The sequence below is a fragment of the Gossypium hirsutum genome, chromosome A04 (genome assembly GCF_007990345.1).
Source record: "Gossypium hirsutum isolate 1008001.06 chromosome A04, Gossypium_hirsutum_v2.1, whole genome shotgun sequence".
In the NCBI taxonomy this organism is placed as follows: domain Eukaryota; kingdom Viridiplantae; phylum Streptophyta; class Magnoliopsida; order Malvales; family Malvaceae; genus Gossypium; species Gossypium hirsutum.
The window spans coordinates 1,918,317-1,938,678 of record NC_053427.1 but is presented as its reverse complement, the minus strand read 5'-3'; the positions used below and the strand labels follow the sequence as shown (position 1 = coordinate 1,938,678).

Below are 20,362 nucleotides of genomic sequence, written 5' to 3'. Positions count from 1 at the left end.
GTGGCACTCAAATTGACAAAAAATCAAGCAAAAATTAGCTCAACTTCCTCAAATTATGGCCGGCCACCCATGGAAGATGCTTCAAAAGATAAAAACTCCTATTTTTGGTAAACTATCTTTCTCTCTTCACCTATAAATAAGACCTCACTCTCACATTTCTATTCATCCCTCATCATTCATCATTCTCTCTTCTCTCAAAATTCTCTTGCATTTTCCATTTCCCACGGCTAGCATCATCTCTTCATAGAGATTTTAGCAATTAAGCCTCTTAAAGAGCCCTTGGTCGGCCACCTTGGAGAGCCATCAGCAAAGGAGCAAAGCGAAGGAGCGAAAGAGCCTCGTCAGTAAGAGTCTTGGGCGATAGCCACTTTGATTTGGGTTTAATCTTTTCTTTCTTTAATTTAATCTAAAAATGTTTGCTATGTGTTCTTTGTTCTTGCTTACAACAATGTTAGCTTAATTTTATTTAAGCTAGGATGATTATTTTGATTAAATAATATTTATTTGATTATGCTTATAATGTTTGTGCCTCAATCAATTATGTTTTCAATTAAAATCAAGTCTATATTTCGTTCATACGTGATTGAATGCACTTGAATTAGCTTAGAGATCCTAACCAGACGACGGCTAGTGGAAACATAATTGAAATGTGCATGCTCAATTTAGATCCTAACACGATTAAATTGTAGGTTGCATAACAGCTCCAACCAAGCTCTGTTATCTGCATAGTTTTTAGATTTGTGTGATTAAACTGTTTCAAACCTAACACGTCTCTGTTACCTCACACGAATGTTAAGAAACCCTTAGTAAATAAGGATCAATAAACAGCGTATTTACTAAGTAAAGGATTCCAAAAGGACCGAATGTGGTTTCCAAACTCATGAAAGATCGAGTTGCCATAGAATGTTTTTCTGAATATTATTAAGCGTGATGATAATAAATTGAGTTTAATTAAAGAAATTGTACCAGTTTATTTCTATTATAATTGTTGCAAATTGTGTTTAACTCTGCTAAAATCTATTTCATTCGTATAGTTGCATGTTTAGGATAAATTGCATTAGGATTGTTGAATTTATTTTAATATATTTAATTTTAATCATCACTTCCAAATCATAATGTGTTTTTATTTACCAAGTTGTTAATATAATTTTACAATTAAGTGATTTAACACAAATACAATCCCTGTGGAGACGATAACTCGATACTTACTTATTACTTGATAACGGCTGTGTACACTTGTACGAACCCTAGCGTTACAGAAGTCCGGGGTGAATGTTAGCTCGGCTAGGTATTATAGGGCCAGGAAAACAGTGATTGAGAAGAGTGCCAGAAACCACCAGAATTGCTTTCGGCAATATGGTGTGAACCTTCGTCAACCACCAAACCACATTCCTGTATCAACAATTTTTATTGAATAATTAGGATTATACATTTCGAAATAACAATTATAAATTTGACGGAACATAATTATATTCGCCACCATCTAATAAAGATATTATTTTGAAGATAAAATATAAAATAATACTTTTCAATCTTTCCATAATCAAATCCTTTCACATAGTTTAAATTATTCAAGTTGTGAAAAAATTAACCACAAAACTATCTAACCGTGCGAAGTTGATATTAAAGAAACAAGCTTATCATAGAAATTGAAGCTTGGCCATATGACTTTTCCAAATTGATTAAATAGTAATATATTTGACTGGTTGTAATTTCTCGAACTTTCTATATATTTGGAACAAAACAAAAGGAAAAGCCATTCTTCCTTTAATTTCAAAACCAAATAAAAACATGGCACCACACCTTAATATTGTTCCTTCCATGTTTGTACTTTTATTATTATTCATTTCAGCCTCTAAAGTCCAATCAGATGCTTTTGATGTTGTTGCCAAGTTTGGCGCAAAAGCTGACGGGAAAACGGATTTGAGTAAGGCAAGTTCAATTGCTCTTAACTTTGTACCTCAAAGGTGAAAATATGAGAAAATTATATTTCAAACTGATGTGTTTATTCATTTCATTTTAGCCATTTTTGGATGCTTGGAAAGAAGCATGTGCCTCTGTAACTCCATCAACAGTTGTGATTCCTAAAGGGACATATTTATTATCAAAAGTAAACTTAGAAGGTCCATGCAAGGCTCCTATTGAGATTAATGTTCAGGGCACTATACAGGCTCCGGCTGATCCTAGTGCTTTCAAAGACCCTAATTGGGTTAGATTCTATAGTGTTGAAAATTTCAAAATGTTTGGCGGAGGAATTTTCGATGGTCAAGGAAGCATTGCTTATGAGAAGAATACTTGCGAGAATCGTGAATTTCGTTCCAAACTTCCCGTTGTCAGCTTTCTTCCCTCTTGCCAGAATTTATTTATTCTTTTTCCTCTTATTATTATTATCAAAATATAATTATAACTAACATCTTTTTTTCGTGTGTTACTTTGCTAACTCAAAAATTAAACAGAATATAAGGTTTGACTTTGTGACCAATGCATTGATACAAGACATAACTAGCAAAGACAGTAAACTATTCCACATTAATGTTTTTGCTTGCAAAAACATTACCCTCGAACGTTTGAAGATAGAGGCACCGGACGAGAGCCCAAACACAGATGGGATTCACATGGGCAAATCAGAGGGGGTCAATATTATTGCCTCTGACATTAAAACTGGTGATGATTGTATTTCTATCGGAGATGGCACTAAAAATATGGTCATAAAAGAAATAACTTGTGGACCAGGACATGGTATAAGTATCGGTAGTCTTGGAAAGTTCCAAAATGAAGAGCCAGTTGAGGGAATCAAAATCTCAAACTGCACCATCACTAATACTTCGAATGGAGCTCGAATCAAAACTTGGCCAGGCGAACATGGTGGGGCAGTATCAGAAATACATTTTGAGGATATTACCATGAATAATGTCTCTTCCCCTATCCTAATTGATCAACAATATTGCCCATGGAATAAATGCAAGAAAAATGTATAACATTCTTATCAAAATCCTAATTGAGTGACAATATTTAATCGATCATTGAATCATTGTTGTGTTGATGCAGGAAGAATCCAAAGTTAAACTAAGCAACATTAGCTTCAAGAACATCCGTGGCACATCTGCGCTTCCAGAAGCTATCAAGTTTATTTGCAGCGGTTCTTCGCCATGTCAAAATGTGGAACTTGCGGACATTGATATTAAGCACAACGGAGCTGAACCCGCAACATCCCAATGTTTGAATGTCAAGCCTATAACTAGTGGCAAATTAAACCCGATTCCATGTTCCGGCCCTGTCCCAAAAACCCCTAGCGCCACCGCTTAAAGCATACCAACAAATTCAATGCAATTGTAATTAATATATTTATTCATATTATATAAAAACAATTATTTTTCATTTTAATTCTTTGCTTTTAATAAACTTTTGCTATGAATTCAATGCTTTTAATATACACATCAATACAAAGAGCCGAAATGTGATAAAATTTAGTTCATTGAAACTAATAATAAAACCATTACTGAGTTTCTATATTGAATTAGAATTAGTTATTGAAGTTTTCTTTATCTAAGTATAATTTTTTTATAAAATCCATCTTCCAACGCAGTACTTTTAAGGAAAAATAAAATATTAAATTCGAGATTCTAATTAAAAAATGAAAGTTCGTCGTCCAAATTTTTTGCAAAACATATTCCTGTATTATTTGTGTGCTTAAACATATGATTATATTTGTGCATTGGTTTGTTTCTTTTTCCGTTGACTTTACATTTTTCATGGAAGAAGATGTAATGGTTACCATGAGATATGACCATATCATTTTGGGTGAACGGATATAAATTAAAAGGATTGAGGATATCCTATGAGGCTAAAGCACAAACGAAAAATTCATTGGACGAGCACTTGGCGAGTTGTTTTCATAATGATATATAATAAGGAGAGATCGGTCATGGCACTTAATTACAAACTATTTGAGCTCTAATCATATATCCAGTGGGCCTCTGTACTAGCTTTATACAACCTTGATGGTTTGCATTTGAATTGATGAGATGAATAAATAAAATTGATGAATTATAGAAAAAGATCGAATGTATCACTATCCGTAGTGAATGGAATTTCTCGTTATAAAAGAGAGATGACTTAAAGACTAAATTAATTTAATCGAGTTATTATTTAATTAATAGTAATCACTTAACTGATGCTTGAAGTAAAAATTAAATTAATTAATTAGCGCAGTCTTGTTGAACAAGATAATTAAATTCATTTACCCATAGATTCTAGTGTGGTAAACATGTCATGAATTTAACGGAATTAGAACTAGGTTTGAAAAATTAATTTAATTGCGTGAATTTGTAAAATTTATTTCATTTGATTAATTAAATTATTAATATTTTGGGAAATAGAAATTTTTTTTATTTGGTTGCTTAAATTATATGAGTCGATTAAATTTCTAAATAACACAAATAATTATACCACATATGTCAGATAGACCCAATGACCCATCTCACGTAAGATGGGCGACAACCCTATCTGTAAAGGGTGTTGAAGCCCATACATATTCCTACTAGAGAATTTTGTATATTCTCTCTTAAAATGTTGTTATAATTTTTCTTCTTCTTGTTTGACCAAGACTCTTGCAATTTTTCTATAAATAGAGACCATAGGCTTGGTCAACCACACACGATGTGAAGCATCGACATTGTAAAACTTTATTGAGATTTAATTTCCAAAAAAAAATTCTAAATTTGAATGTTTACATTTTCAGTTTTTGGCCCATAAAGAGACATCGATATTCACCACTCCAACATCAATAGAAAGTTTTCATAGCTTTCATCCGTTCACGGATTAGAGCCTACGCTTTAACTATGCAACAACCCAAATTTCAGTTAATTCGAAATAGTGGTTTCGAGACAACAAATTCAAGTCCGAAAAATAAAATTGTTTAAATTTCATAAAATGATAGGTAATATGATAGGAATATTGCATGAAAATTTTTATGGAAAAATTTTATCGATTATGTGTCTAATTGCAAAAAGGACTAAATTGAATAAAATGTCAAAGTTGGATTCTAATAGCTATAAGGATCAAATAGCATCCTTATATAGAAGTTAGACCATCGATGAAAAATATGTAGATATTTTTAGTGATTCATCCATTCAAAAATTGAAAAAGGGCAGGGACTAAATTAGAAATTGAAATTAATTAATATATGATAAATGATTAAATAGAAATAAAAACCTTATTTTAATCATCTTCTTCATAAAGCACATGGAAACCCTAGGAGAGAGAAAGGAAACTTTTTAAGCTTGAATTGGTAAGTTCTATGTCCCGTTTTTAGTGATTGTCATAGTTTTGAAACCGGGAAAGCTTAATTTCTTTCTTTGGGGGATTAATTTGAAAAGAAATAAAAGTTTAGAAATTTTTCCATTGATAATATGCTGTAAATTGAAAGTTTATGATTGAAAATGAAAGGTTGTTGATAGATAAACAACTTTTACAAAGTGATTTTTAGTGAAAACATGTGTAGGGACTAAAGTGGTGTAATTCTTGGAAAAATTCTAATATTTGTGAAATAAATGTGCTATAAAAGTTATATTAGAATTTTGATTAGGCTTGTAATAAGGAGTAAATATCATGAATTTCAATTTCCGAGCCTAGGGACGAAATTGGAATTAATTAAAAGTTTGGGGGAAAATGGTACTTTTGCCTAGAAAGTGAAATGGACTCGATTGAATGTGGAAATTATAGAATTGATGATTAAATTTATTTATACAGATGGAGAAATATCGAACAAATAAAAGGTCAAGGAAAAGAAAAAGTCTCGGATTAGAAGATACGATCAATTGTCAAGGTAAGTTCGTATAACTTAATTAAGTATGAAAATGTATTGATTTGATTATTGACTTGTGAGAATTATGATATTTAAATGACATGTATATGTAGCATGAAAATATTGACAAATGATATATGTAATTGATGAAAAGGTACAAGAATCTGTTCGAATATTGATTTCCGATTGTACAGGCGATTACATTTGTAAATGGGGTCCTGCATACATTGTCGTAAAGGTTATTCTGAAAAGGGTAATCTTTTGATCTCATTATGAAAAGGAATTTCACCTAAAAGGGTGACACTTGAAAAGGAAACGTACACTTTGTGTGTACACTTGAAAAGGATTTGTAGACTTTGTGTGTACACTTGAAAAGGATTTGTACACTTTGTGTGTACACTTGAAAAGGAAACCTACACTTTGTATGTACACTTGAAAAGTATTTGTACACTTTGTGTGTGCACTTGAAAAGAAAATGTACCCTTTGTGTGCACACTTGAAAAGGAAATGTACACTTTGTGTGTACCATTTGAAAAGGGAATGTGCACCTCGGGTGTGCAACTGGAAAAGGAAAGGTCCATAGGAAATTCAAAGATTCAAAAGAAATGGTATAATAGGTGAAATAAGAAGAAATGACATGATGAGCTCATTTATGCATATTAGTGTTTTTGTACTAACCAATTTGGTTGAATGATTGTGAATACGCAATATTTGCTAGTTTGCTAAATTGATGGATAATTGGTTTATATCTGATTTACTTGTTAAGAATGATTGGTAAGTGTAGTTTTAGTTATATGAACTTACTAAGCATATAATTCTTACTAGGTTTATTTTCCTATTTTATAGTGCTCGAAGCTCGTGAAGGTTGGACTCGAGTCGGAGCAATCATCACACTATCAACTCCATGATCTTGGTATAAATGATAAACTTGTTTTGATATAATGACATGTATAGGCTAATGTGGCCAAATGATGAAGTAATATGTTGATTTGTAAACTAGCCATTGGAATGGTTAGTAATGTGTATCTTGTGATGACTTGGTATGGTATGGTGTTATATGATAAGTTTTATATGTTTAACAAGTTAAACAACACTTTTCATGAGACATATTTTGTGAAATAAAGAAAAGGTAAATTTATGAGCATGATTAAGATTAGTAATATATCAAATTGGATGATGGAAATTGGTTGGGTTGGTTGGCATATACATGTAAGTTTTCATGCAAGAAAATGGTTAAAGTTGGCTGAGAAATAGGGCTACGAAATGGCCTTATTTTATCCACACGAGTAAGATACACGGGCTTGTGTCTAAGCCGTGTGTGACGCACGACCTGGGTACATGGGCATGTGGTCCGGCTTTGTGTCCCCTACACCTTAATTAAATGAAACAGAATGCTCAATGTTGGCCACACGGTTGAGACCCGACTGAGACACAGCCGTGTGTCTTAGCCGTGTGAGAGACACGGTCTAGGGACATGGGCATGTGCCCTGGCCGTGTGAAGTTTGTAGCTACTTTTGAGGAATTAATTTACTACACAGCCTAAGCACACGGGTGTGTGCCTTAGCTGTGTGCCCCTAATTTGTTGATGATGTCAAAAACAGAGAGTTACACGGGCGTGTCCCAAGTCAATGGGCGTGTGTAATCACACAGTCTGACCACACGGGCGTGAGTGGTACTATTCATAAGTGAAATTTTGAAAATTTTGGGAAAAATTTTATGAGGTTTCGATTTAGTCCCGATTTGTTTCTAATGTTCATATTGGGCCTTGAGGGTCCAATTAAGGGAGGTTATAAGTAATCTTGGAAAATGAATAGCAAATTATATGTTTGATCTGTAAATGTTCTATAATGATCGGTAATACCCTGTAACCCTATTCCGGCAACGGATACGGGTTAATGGTGTTACAAACTAGCTAAGGTTTGTGAATAGTTAAGAAGATCTTATCGGTAGAATGTTGAGAAACGACTTAGACCGCCTAATTCAGAACACAAGTATGATATTCGTGAAAGGGTTTGTCCCTATAAATATGAAAATTACTTAGTTTTAGAATTTTTTTAATTTTTTTGTTGTTTAAAAAAATCATTTTCTAAATGAATGTTTCCAACACAATCAAGATTGATATCTAATTTCTAAATTGAATAGGCCACTAGTAATTACTTGGTCTTTCCAGTCCACAGCCAAACCTAGTGCTTTTCTAATCTCCAAAGCTTCTTTGACAAACTTGCACAATGTCTTTCTTCTCGAACGTCTGAATCTATTGAGGACTTATTAACCACATTATTCGATAATGAAATGACACCATTTTATATTTACTTATTACATATAAAAAAAATTTAACCCCAAAATGGAGAATGAGACAAAATTTTGTGCAACTGTAAAGTGGTTTTTAGAGAGGAATGATTTTTACATCGAGATTAATTGTAATGCTTGTGTATTTTGCGATTATCACTTAAAGATCACGGAATTTGTTGATGCGATTTGGAGTTTTTGCTTTTAGATTCTCAATGGTTAGTCTCTTTTTCTGATTTTATCTTTATTATATAGTTTTCATGCATAAAATGGCTTATTTTAAATTAATTTGAGCATATTATATTTTTATGACATAAAGTGGGCCATACATGATTAAATTAAATAATAAAATATAAAACTATATTTAATAATTCATTCTAAAATTTTTCATTAATAATTTGGGTTTTGATTAATTAATTAAATTGGATAAATTTCTTTCTTTGGTCCTCTAATTCATTGATTTATTTTGGATAGGTCTAGTAGCTTTATTTGATTACAAAACCGTCCAAATTGGGGACCAAGTCAACCCAAAATTTGGCTGCTCATGGCCCACTCTCTGGTTTAATTGCACAAAGTCCTGGAAGAGTTGAAGAAATTAAAGATTTACATGAAGATTTGCACTTGGCCGAGTCTCAGTCCCGAGTTATTGTGGCACTCAAATTGACAAAAAATCAAGCAAAAACCAGCTCAACTTCCTCAAATTATGGCCGGCCACCCATGGAAGATGCTTCAAAAGATAAAAACTCCTATTTTTGGTAAACTATCTTTCTCTCTTCACCTATAAATAAGACCTCACTCTCACATTTCTATTCATCCCTCATCATTCATCATTCTCTCTTCTCTCAAAATTCTCTTAGCATTTTTCATTTCCCACGGCTAGCATCATCTCTTCATAGAGATTTTAGCAATTAAGCCTCTTAAAGAGCCCTTGGTCGGCCACCTTGGAGAGCCATCAGCAAAGGAGCAAAGCGAAGGAGCGAAAGAGCCTCGTCAGTCAGAGTCTTGGGCGATAGCCACTTTGATTTGGGTTTAATCTTTTCTTTCTTTAATTTAATCTAAAAATGTTTGCTATGTGTTCTTTGTTCTTGCTTACAACAATGTTAGCTTAATTTTATTTAAGCTAGGATGATTATTTTGATTAAATAATATTTATTTGATTCATGCTTATAATGTTTGTGCCTCAATCAATTATGTTTTCAATTAAAATCAAGTCTATATTTTGTTCATACGTGATTGAAATGCACTTGAATTAGCTTAGAGATCCTAACCAGACGACGGCTAGTGGAAACATAATTGAAATGTGCATGCTCAATTTAGATCCTAACACGATTAAATTGTAGGTTGCATAACAGCTCCAACCAAGCTCTATTATCTGCATATTTTTTAGATTTGTGTGATTAAACTGTTTCAAACCTAACACGTCTCTGTTACCTCACACGAATGTTAAGAAACCCTTAGTAAATAAGGATCAATAAACAGCGTATTTACTAAGTAAAGGATTCCAAAAGGACCGAATGTGGTTTCCAAACTCATGAAAGATCGAGTTGCCATAGAATGTTTTTCTGAATATTATTAAGCGTGATGATAATAAATTGAGTTTAATTAAAGAAATTGTACCAGTTTATTTCTATTATAATTGTTGCAAATTGTGTTTAACTCTGCTAAAATCTATTTCATTCGTATAGTTGCATGTTTAGGATAAATTGCATTAGGGATTGTTGAATTTATTTTAATATATTTAATTTTAATCATCACTTCCAAATCATAATGTGTTTTTATTTACCAAGTTGTTAATATAATTTTACAATTAAGTGATTTAACACAAATACAATCCCTGTGGAGACGATAACTCGATACTTACTTATTACTTGATAACGGCTGTGTACACTTGTACGAACCCCAGCGTTACAGAAGTCCGAGGTGAATGTTAGCTCGGTTAGGTATTATAGGGCCAGGAAAACAGTGATTGAGAAGAGTGCCAGAAACCACCAGAATTGCTTTCGGCAATATGGTGTGAACCTTCGTCAACCACCAAACCACATTCCTGTATCAACAATTTTTATTGAATAATTAGGATTATACATTTCGAAATAACAATTATAAATTTGACGGAACATAATTATATTCGCCACCATCTAATAAATATATTATTTTGAAGATAAAATATAAAATAATACTTTTCAATCTTTCCATAATCAAATCCTTTCACATAGTTTAAAGTATTCAAGTTGTGAAAAAATTAACCACAAAACTATCTAACCGTGCGAAGTTGATATTAAAGAAACAAGCTTATCATAGAAATTGAAGCTTGGCCATATGACTTTTCCAAATTGATTAAATAGTAATATATTTGACTGGTTGTAATTTCTCGAACTTTCTATATATTTGGAACAAAACAAAAGGAAAAGCCATTCTTCCTTTAATTTCAAAACCAAATAAAAACATGGCACCACACCTTAATATTGTTCCTTCCATGTTTGTACTTTTATTATTATTCATTTCAGCCTCTAAAGTCCAATCAGATGCTTTTGATGTTGTTGCCAAGTTTGGCGCAAAAGCTGACGGGAAAACGGATTTGAGTAAGGCAAGTTCAATTGCTCTTAACTTTGTACCTCAAAGGTGAAAATATGAGAAAATTATATTTCAAACTGATGTGTTTATTCATTTCATTTTAGCCATTTTTGGATGCTTGGAAAGAAGCATGTGCCTCTGTAACTCCATCAACAGTTGTGATTCCTAAAGGGACATATTTATTATCAAAAGTAAACTTAGAAGGTCCATGCAAGGCTCCTATTGAGATTAATGTTCAGGGCACTATACAGGCTCCGGCTGATCCTAGTGCTTTCAAAGACCCTAATTGGGTTAGATTCTATAGTGTTGAAAATTTCAAAATGTTTGGCGGAGGAATTTTCGATGGTCAAGGAAGCATTGCTTATGAGAAGAATACTTGCGAGAATCGTGAATTTCGTTCCAAACTTCCCGTTGTCAGCTTTCTTCCCTCTTGCCAGAATTTATTTATTCTTTTTCCTCTTATTATTATTATCAAAATATAATTATAACTAACATCTTTTTTTCGTGTGTTACTTTGCTAACTCAAAAATTAAACAGAATATAAGGTTTGACTTTGTGACCAATGCATTGATACAAGACATAACTAGCAAAGACAGTAAACTATTCCACATTAATGTTTTTGCTTGCAAAAACATTACCCTCGAACGTTTGAAGATAGAGGCACCGGACGAGAGCCCAAACACAGATGGGATTCACATGGGCAAATCAGAGGGGGTCAATATTATTGCCTCTGACATTAAAACTGGTGATGATTGTATTTCTATCGGAGATGGCACTAAAAATATGGTCATAAAAGAAATAACTTGTGGACCAGGACATGGTATAAGTATCGGTAGTCTTGGAAAGTTCCAAAATGAAGAGCCAGTTGAGGGAATCAAAATCTCAAACTGCACCATCACTAATACTTCGAATGGAGCTCGAATCAAAACTTGGCCAGGCGAACATGGTGGGGCAGTATCAGAAATACATTTTGAGGATATTACCATGAATAATGTCTCTTCCCCTATCCTAATTGATCAACAATATTGCCCATGGAATAAATGCAAGAAAAATGTATAACATTCTTATCAAAATCCTAATTGAGTAACAATATTTAATCGATCATTGAATCATTGTTGTGTTGATGCAGGAAGAATCCAAAGTTAAACTAAGCAACATTAGCTTTAAGAACATCCGTGGCACATCTGCGCTTCCAGAAGCTATCAAGTTTATTTGCAGCGGTTCTTCGCCATGTCAAAATGTGGAACTTGCGGACATTGACATTAAGCACAACGGAGCTGAACCCGCAACATCCCAATGTTTGAATGTCAAGCCTATAACTAGTGGCAAATTAAACCCGATTCCATGTTCCGGCCCTGTCCCAAAAACCCCTAGTGCCTCCGCTTAAAGCATACCAACAAATTCAATGCAATTGTAATTAATATATTTATTCATATTATATAAAAACAATTATTTTTCATTTTAATTATTTGCTATTAATAAACTTTTGCTATGAATTCAATGCTTTTAATATACACATCAATACAAAGAGCCGAAATGTGATAAAATTTAGTTCATTTAAACTAATAACAAAACCATTACTGAGTTTCTATATTGAATTAGAATTAATTATTGAAGTTTTCTTTATCTAAGTATAATTTTTTTATAAAATCCATCTTCCAACGCAGTACTTTTAAGGAAAAATAAAATATTAAATTCGAGATTTAACGGAATTAAACATGTCATGAATTTAACGGAATTAGAACTAGGTTTGGAAAATAGTTTAATTATGTGAATTAGTAAAATTTATTTCAATTGATTAATTAAATTATTATTTTGGGAAATAGAAATTTTTTTATTTGGTTGGTTAAATTATATGAGTCGACAAAATTTCTAAATAACACGTATAATTAAACCAAATACATCAGATAAACCCAATGACCTATCTCACGTAAGATGGGCAACAACCCTAACTGTAAAGGGTGTTGAAGCCCATATATATTCCAACTAGAGAATTTTGTATATTCTCTCTTAAAATGTTATTATATTTTTTCTTCTTCTTATTTGACCAAGACTCTTGCAATTTTTCTATAAATAGAGACCATAGGCTTGGTCAACCACACACGATCTGAAGTATCGTTATTGTAAAACTTTATTGAGATTTAATTTGAAAAAAATTCTAAATTTGAATGTTTACATTTTCAGTTTTTGGCCCATAAAGAGACATCGATATTCGCCACTCCAACATCAATAGAAATTTCTCATAAATTTCATCCGTTCATGGATTTGAGCCTACGCTTTAACTATGTACAGCCCAAATTTCAGTGAAACTGAAATAGTAGTTTCGGGGCCACAAATCCGATGGGCCCCTCTACTAGCTCTATACAACCTTGATGGTTTGCATTTGAATTGATGAGATGAATAAATAAAATTGATGAATTACAGAAAAAGATCGAATGTATCACTATCCGTAGTGAATGGAATTTCTCGTTATAAAAGAGAGATGACTTAAAGACTAAATTAATTTATTTGAATTATTATTTAATTAATAGTAATCACTTAACTGATGCTTAAAGTAAAAATTAAATTAATTAATCAGCGCAGTCTTGTTGAACAAGATAATTAAATTCATTTACCCATACATTCTAGTGTGGTAAACATGTCATGAATTTAACGGAGTTAGAACTAGGTTTGGAAATTAATTTAATTGTGTGAATTAGTAAAATTTATTTCAATTGATTAAATAAATTATTAATATTTTGGGAAATAGAAATTTTTTTATTTGGTTGGTTAAAATATATGAGTCGATTAAATTTCTAAATAACACATATAATTATACCAAATACATCAGATAAATCCAATGACCCATCTCACGTAAGATGGGCGACAATCCTATCTGTAAAGGGTGTTGAAGCCCATACATATTCCTACTAGAGAATTTTGTATATTCTCTCTTAAAATGTTATTATATTTTTTCTTCTTCTTGTTCGACCAAGACTTTTGCGATATTTCTATAGATAGAGACCTTAGGCTTGGTCAACCACACACGATGTGAAGCATTGACATTGTAAAACATTATTGAGATTTAATTTCCAAAAAAAAATTCTAATTTTGATTAGGCTTGGAATACGGAGTAAATTGCATGAATTTCAATTTTCGAGCCTAGGGACGAAATTAAAATTAATTAAAAGGTTGGGGGAAAAATAGTACTTTTGCCTAGAAAGTGAAATGGACTCAATTGAATGTGGAAATTATGTAATTGATGATTAAATTTATTTATATAGATCCAGAAGTATCGAACAAAGAAAAAGATCGAGGAAAAGAAAAAGTCTCGGATTAGAAGATACGATCAATTGTCAAGGTAAGTTCGCATTACTTAATTAAGTATGAAAATTTATTGATTTCATTATTGACTTGTGAGAATTTTGATATGTAAATGACCTGTATATGTAGCATGAAAATGTTGACGCATGATATATGTAATTGATGAAAAGGTACAAGAATCTATTCGAATATTTATTTCCGATTGGACAGGTGATTACCGTTGTAAATGGGGTCCTGCATACGTTGCAGTAAAGGTTATTCCGAAAGGGGTAATCTTTTGATCTCATTATGAAAAGGAATTTCACTCGAAAGGGTGACACTTGAAAAGGGAACGTACATTTTGTGTGTACACTTGAAAAGGAAACGTACACTTTGTATGTACACTTGAAAAGGATTTGTACACTTTGTGTGTACACTTGAAAAGGAAATGTACCTCTAGTGTGTACACTTGAAAAGGAAATGTACACTTTGTGTGTACCATTTGAAAAGGGATTGTTCACCTCAGGTGTACAACTGGAAAAGGAAAGGTCCATCGGAAATTCAAAGATTCAACGGAAGTGGTATAATAAGTGAAATAAGAAGAAATGACATGATGAGCTCATATATGCATATTAGCGTTTTTGTACTAACCAATTTGGTTGAATGATTGTGAATAGGCAATATTTGCTAGTTTGCTAAATTGATGGATAATTGATTTATATGTGATTTACTTGTTAAGCATGATTGGTAAGTGTAGTTTTATTTATATGAACTTACTAAACATATAATGCTTACTAGGTTTATTTTCCTATTTTATAGTGCTCGAAGCTCGTGAAGGTTGGATTCGGGTTGGAGCAATCATCATGCTATCAGCTCCTTGATCTTGGTATAAATAATGAACTTGTTTTGATATAATGGCATGTATAGGCTAATGTGGCCAAATAATGAAGTAATATGTTGATTTGTAAACTAGCCGTTGGAATGGCTAGTAATGTGTATCTTGAGATGATAGTGTTATATGATAAGTTTTATATGTTTAACAAGTTAAGCAACCCTTTTCTTAAGACATATTTTTTGAAGTAAAGAAAAAGTAAATTTATGAGCAAGATTAAGGTTAGTAATATATCAAATTGGATGATGGAAATTGGTTGGATTGGTTGGCATATACATGTAAGTTTTCATGCAGGAAAATGGTTAAAGTTGGGTGAGAAATAAGGCTATGAAATGGCATTATTTCATCTACATGGATAAGACACACAGGCATATGTCTAGGTCGTGTATGACACACGGCCTGGGTACATGGGCATGTGATTCGGCCGTGTGTCCCCTGCACCTTAATTAAATGAAACAGAATGCTCATTGTTGGCCACACGGCTAAGACACGGCCTTGTGTCTTGGCCGTGTGAGAGACATAGTCTAGGGACATGGGCAACTGCCCTGGCTGTGTGAAGTCTGCAGCTATTTTTGAGAAATTAATTACCACACAGTCTAAGCACACGAGCCTGTACCTTGGCCATGTGCCCCTAATTCGTTGAAGATGTCATAAACAGAGAGTTACACGGGCTAAGGACACGGGTGTGTCCCAAGCCACACGGGCGTGTGTAGTACTATTCATAAGTGAAATTTTGAAAATTTTGTGAAAATTTTTACGAGGCTCCGATTTAGTCCTAACTCGTTTCTAATGTTCATATTGGGCCTCGAGGGTCCAATTAAGGGACGTTATAATTAATCTCAAAAAATGAATAGTAAATTATGTGTTTGATCTGTAAATATTCTGTAATGATCAATGATACCCAGTAACCCTGTTCCGGCGATGAATACAAGTTAGGGGTGTTACAAACTAGACAAGGTTTGTGAATAGTTGAGAAGATCGTGTTGGTAGAATGTTGAGAAACAACTTAGACCGCCTAATCCAGAACACATGTATGATTTTGGTGAAATGGTTTGTCCCTATAAATATGAAAACTGCTTGGTTTTAGAAATTTTTAATGTTTTTTGTTGTTTAAAAAAATCATTTTCTAAATGAATGTTTCCAACACAATAAAGATTGATCTCTAATTTCTAAATTGAATAGGTCACTAATGATTACTTGGTCTTTGCAGTACACAGCCAAACCTAGTGCTTTTCTAATCTCTCAAGCTTCTTCAACAAACTTGTACAATGTCTTTATTCTTGAATGTCTGAATCTATTGAGGACTCATTAACCACATTATTCGATAATGACGTGACACCATTTTATGTTTACTTACTACATATATAAAAAATTGAACCCCAAAATGGAGAATGAGACAAAAATTTTGTAACGCCCCAATTTTCGGGAATTCTGTGAATGTTGGCATAGGTTTAATTATGTTAGTGGGCCTCTAGAAGGCCCAAGCCTAAGATAGAACCCGGTAATTTTAGTTAATTTTTGTTCCATAAGAAAAAGGGAGTGAAATTATGAAATGGGACCTATGTGAAAATGTTTGAAAATGCTATAGGCTAAATTGAATTGGCCAAATAAATAGGAGTCCAAAATAGGAGGATTTGCATGACAAACCTCCCATTTTACATGAAGTGGCCAGCCATCATGTTGTTGTAGACAATATGAGCACTTGATATCCATAATTTATGGTACAAATTGATACAAATTGATAATGGGTTAGGTAAGTGTTCCAAATAATGGGTTAGGTAAATGTTTCATGATAATGGGTTAGGTAAATTTTCCATGATAATGGGTTAGGTAAATGTTCCATGATAATGGGTTAGGTAAATGTTCCATGATGGGAATTTCATATCTTTTGTATTAAAGAATTAAATGGATGAAATATGAAATTTTATTAAAAAAAGGGGTGAAAAGAACAAAGTTTTGTCCATCTTTGTTCATCATAGCCTAAAGTTAGAGAAGAGAAAGGAGAGGAGAAAGCTCTTGAATGTTCGGTCACTTGGGGAAGAAAATTGAAAGTAAGTTCATGGTAGTTTGCTTCTATCTTGTTGTTCATGAGTTCTTCTTGATTCTACCTTAACTCTTGAAGCATATTTTGGTTTTTGGTTGTGTTGTGAGCATTTGGTCATGAATTAAAATGAAGGAAATGGTTGTTGTTTCATGTTCTTTTGAAGAAAAATGGAAGATATGTGAAGTTGAGCTAAACAAATAAGCATGCATGTGCTTAGATGCTAAGGGGAAAAATCGACTAATATGTTGTGCTTTAAAATGATGAAATGGAGATTATACTTAAGTAAAATCATAGATATGTGATGATTGATTGGTGATATACATGTTTAAAAAAAACATGCATGCAAGTTATGTATGAAAGAGTGATTTGGTAATAAATCTGCTTGGGACAGCAGCAATAACGTGACTTTGGAAAATCACCATAAATTGTGGGAGATGAATTAGAAGCTGAATAAATTATGTAATTAAATCTTGTTGAGTCTAGGTTGTAATAACTCGGCTGTGGAATGGGTTTACAAAAACAAAGATTTTCGAAAACGAAAATTTTATAAAGAATGCGAAAAACTCGATTTTCAAAATTTAGATCTTTAGAAGGTGGCATTTCGAATCTCCGGCTCAAGCCTGTAAGTATTACTCTGAACTCTTCTGAATATTTTTCTGACTTATCTGTCTATACTAAAATCCTGCTAGGATACTCTAGATAGGATGATACTGAAACCATAGGAAAATCTGATAAGAGACTGAAACTGTAGCTAGACTTCGATTCTATGAAAACAAACTCTGAACTACTGTCTGATTCATAAAACATCTGTAATAAACACTGGAATATTAATTGATGCATAAAAATTCGTAATCAAGATAATACGATATGAGTACAAGAGGTCGTGGACGGAGCCAAGGAAGTGCTCGAGCGAGATCTTCGTCTTCGAGACATATGCCGGCGGTGGATGCACCGATACCACCGGCAACAGAGGTAGAGTCTCATGACCGCGGTGCCGAGGATGATGCCCTGTCACAGGCAATGCTTCGTGTTCTGGAAAGGGTTGCCGGGGCAAGTACGGGCAATGGAGTTCGGGGATCTATTTCTGAACGACTTCGGGCTAATGGAGCGGAGATCTTTAGGGGCGTGTCTGGTATAGCCCCAAATGTGGCAGAATATTGGTTGGAGGCCACAGAATGGATTATGGACAACTTGGACTGCTCTGAGGAGATTGTGAGTGGGGTATCTGTAGTAAGTCCTTTGGGTCACTCGGTTAGGGTAGACAAACTGTATAGGGATGTACCCTTAGAAACTCAAGGTAGGATTTTCACTGGAGATCTGATGGAGTTACCATTCAGAAAGTTTGATATCATTTTGGGAATAGGCTAGCTTGTTAAGCATAAGGTGACTCTGGATTGTGCTGCTAAACGAATGGTGTTAAGGACCACAAAGGATGAGGAGGTTATGGTGATAGGTGAGCGAAGGGATTATTTGTCCAATGTGGTGTGGCATTAAGAGCCGAGAAGTGGATTCGGAAAGGTTGTGAGGCCTATTTGGCATTTGTAAGTCAGTCGGAACAGGAGGGACTGACAATGGATAAGGTTAGGACTGTAAAGGAGTTCCAAAATGTTTTTCCGGAGAAGCTTCCAAGATTGCCTCCGAACAGAGAAGTTGAGTTTGGAATAGATTTGTTGACTGGAACGGCGCCTGTGCCCATCGCACCGTATAGGATGGCACCGAAGGAGTTAGTGGAGTTAAAGGCTCAAATTCAAGAGTTGTTGGATAGGGGCTTCATTAGGCCAAGCGTGTCTCCATGGGGAGCACCGGTGCTATTCGTGAAAAAGAAGGATGGTACAATGCGGATGTGCATTGATTATCGCCAGTTGAACAAACTGACGATTAAGAATAAGTATCCACTGCCAAGGATTGATGATCTGTTCGACCAGCTTAGAGGAGCTTCTATATTTTCCAAGATCGACCTTCGATTTGGATATCATCAGTTAAGGCTCAAGGAGGCAGATATCCATAAGAAAGCATTCAGGACTCGGTATGGTCATTACAAGTTTCTGGTTATGCCATTTGGACTGACGAACACTCCTGCAGCGTTTATGGATCTGATGAATCGTGTGTTCCAACCATTTTTAGATCAGTTCGTAGTCGTCTTTATTGACGATATCCTAGTATATTCTGAAACTGTAGCGAAACATGATGAGCATCTCCGTATAGTGCTGCGAGTTTTAAGGGAGAAGGAACTCTTTGCGAAGTTCAGCAAGTGTGAATTTTGGTTGAGGGAGGTAACCTTCTTAGGACATGTGGTCTCTGCCGAAGGTACTAAAGTGGACCCTCGAAAGATTGAAGCAATTTTGGAGTGGAAGCCACCTAGGACGGTGTCGAAAATTCGAAGTTTCCTAGGGTTGGTAGGATACTACAGAAGGTTTGTGGAAGGTTTTTCTGTGATAGCAGCACCTCTGACAAAATTCATAAGGAAAGGAGTACCATTTGTATGGACTGAGAAGCAGCAAGAAGCTTTTGAGAAGTTAAAGAAAGTTCTGACGGAAGCACCTGTGTTGATTCAGCCAGAGTCTGGGAAAGATTTTACTGTGTACAGTGACGCATCACATGTAGGCTTGGGCTGCGTGTTAATGCAGGAGGGTAAGGTGGTTGCATATGCATCACAACTGCTTAAACCTCACGAAGGGAACTATCCGACTCATGATTTAGAGTTGGCAGCAGTGATATTTGCACTTAAGATTTGGAGACATTACTTGTACGGAGAAAGGTGAATTATATACACAGACCACAAGAGTCTTAAGTATTTGTTGACTCAAAAGGAGCTGAACCTTAGGTAAAGGAGATGGATTGAGTTGCTTAAGGATTATGACTGTTCGATCGAGTATCACCCAGGCAAGGCTAATGTGGTAGCCGATGCTTTAAGTCGTAGAACCGTATCTGATCTGAGAGCAATGTTTGCTCGTTTGAGTCTATATGATGATGGCAATTTGTTGGCTGAATTGCAAGTAAGGCCAACCTGGGTGGACCAAATTAAAGAAAAGCAGTTGGAAGATGAGTCTTTGGTTGCTCATTTTCAACAAGTTAAGGAAGGGGAAACTTCTAAGTTTGGTTTAAATGGTGATGGAGTTCTGTGTTTCCGAGGAAGAATTTGTGTTCCGAAGGACTCTGATTTGAGGCAGACAATATTGAAGGAAGCTCATAGAGGACTATGTGCCATGCATCTTGGAGGGAATAAGTTGTATCACGACTTGCGAGAATTGTACTGGTGGCCTGGACTTAAGCGAGAAGTAACGGAGTTTGTAGAAAAATGTCTGACATGCCAACAAGTGAAAGTTGAGCATCAATTACCTTCTGGACTGTTACAGCCGGTGAAGATACCACTTTGGAAGTGGGAGAGGGTAACCATGGACTTTGTGAGTGGGTTGCCTTTGACACCATCAAAGAAAGACTCGGTGTGGGTGATTGTGTATAGGTTGACCAAATCAGC

At 34.3% G+C, this 20,362-nt stretch overlaps 2 protein-coding genes across 2 annotated transcripts; both read left to right on the top strand.

The window, feature by feature from the left end:
- Positions 1 to 1,779: 1,779 nt before the first annotated feature.
- LOC107942091 (polygalacturonase) lies at positions 1,780 to 3,367 on the top strand. The gene is given in 4 exon segments (NM_001327459.1): positions 1,780 to 1,932; positions 2,024 to 2,332; positions 2,457 to 2,972; positions 3,049 to 3,367. Coding segments are annotated over 4 exon segments (1,224 nt in total). The 5' UTR covers positions 1,780 to 1,791; the 3' UTR covers positions 3,307 to 3,367.
- Positions 3,368 to 10,510: 7,143 nt separating this feature from the next.
- On the top strand, positions 10,511 to 12,131 carry LOC107932765 (polygalacturonase). The gene is made up of 4 exons (XM_041110720.1): positions 10,511 to 10,679; positions 10,771 to 11,079; positions 11,204 to 11,719; positions 11,796 to 12,131. The coding sequence occupies exons 1-4, from the start codon at positions 10,539 to 10,541 to the stop codon at positions 12,051 to 12,053; spliced, it is 1,224 nt and encodes a 407-aa protein (XP_040966654.1). The 5' UTR covers positions 10,511 to 10,538; the 3' UTR covers positions 12,054 to 12,131.
- Positions 12,132 to 20,362: the final 8,231 nt, after the last annotated feature.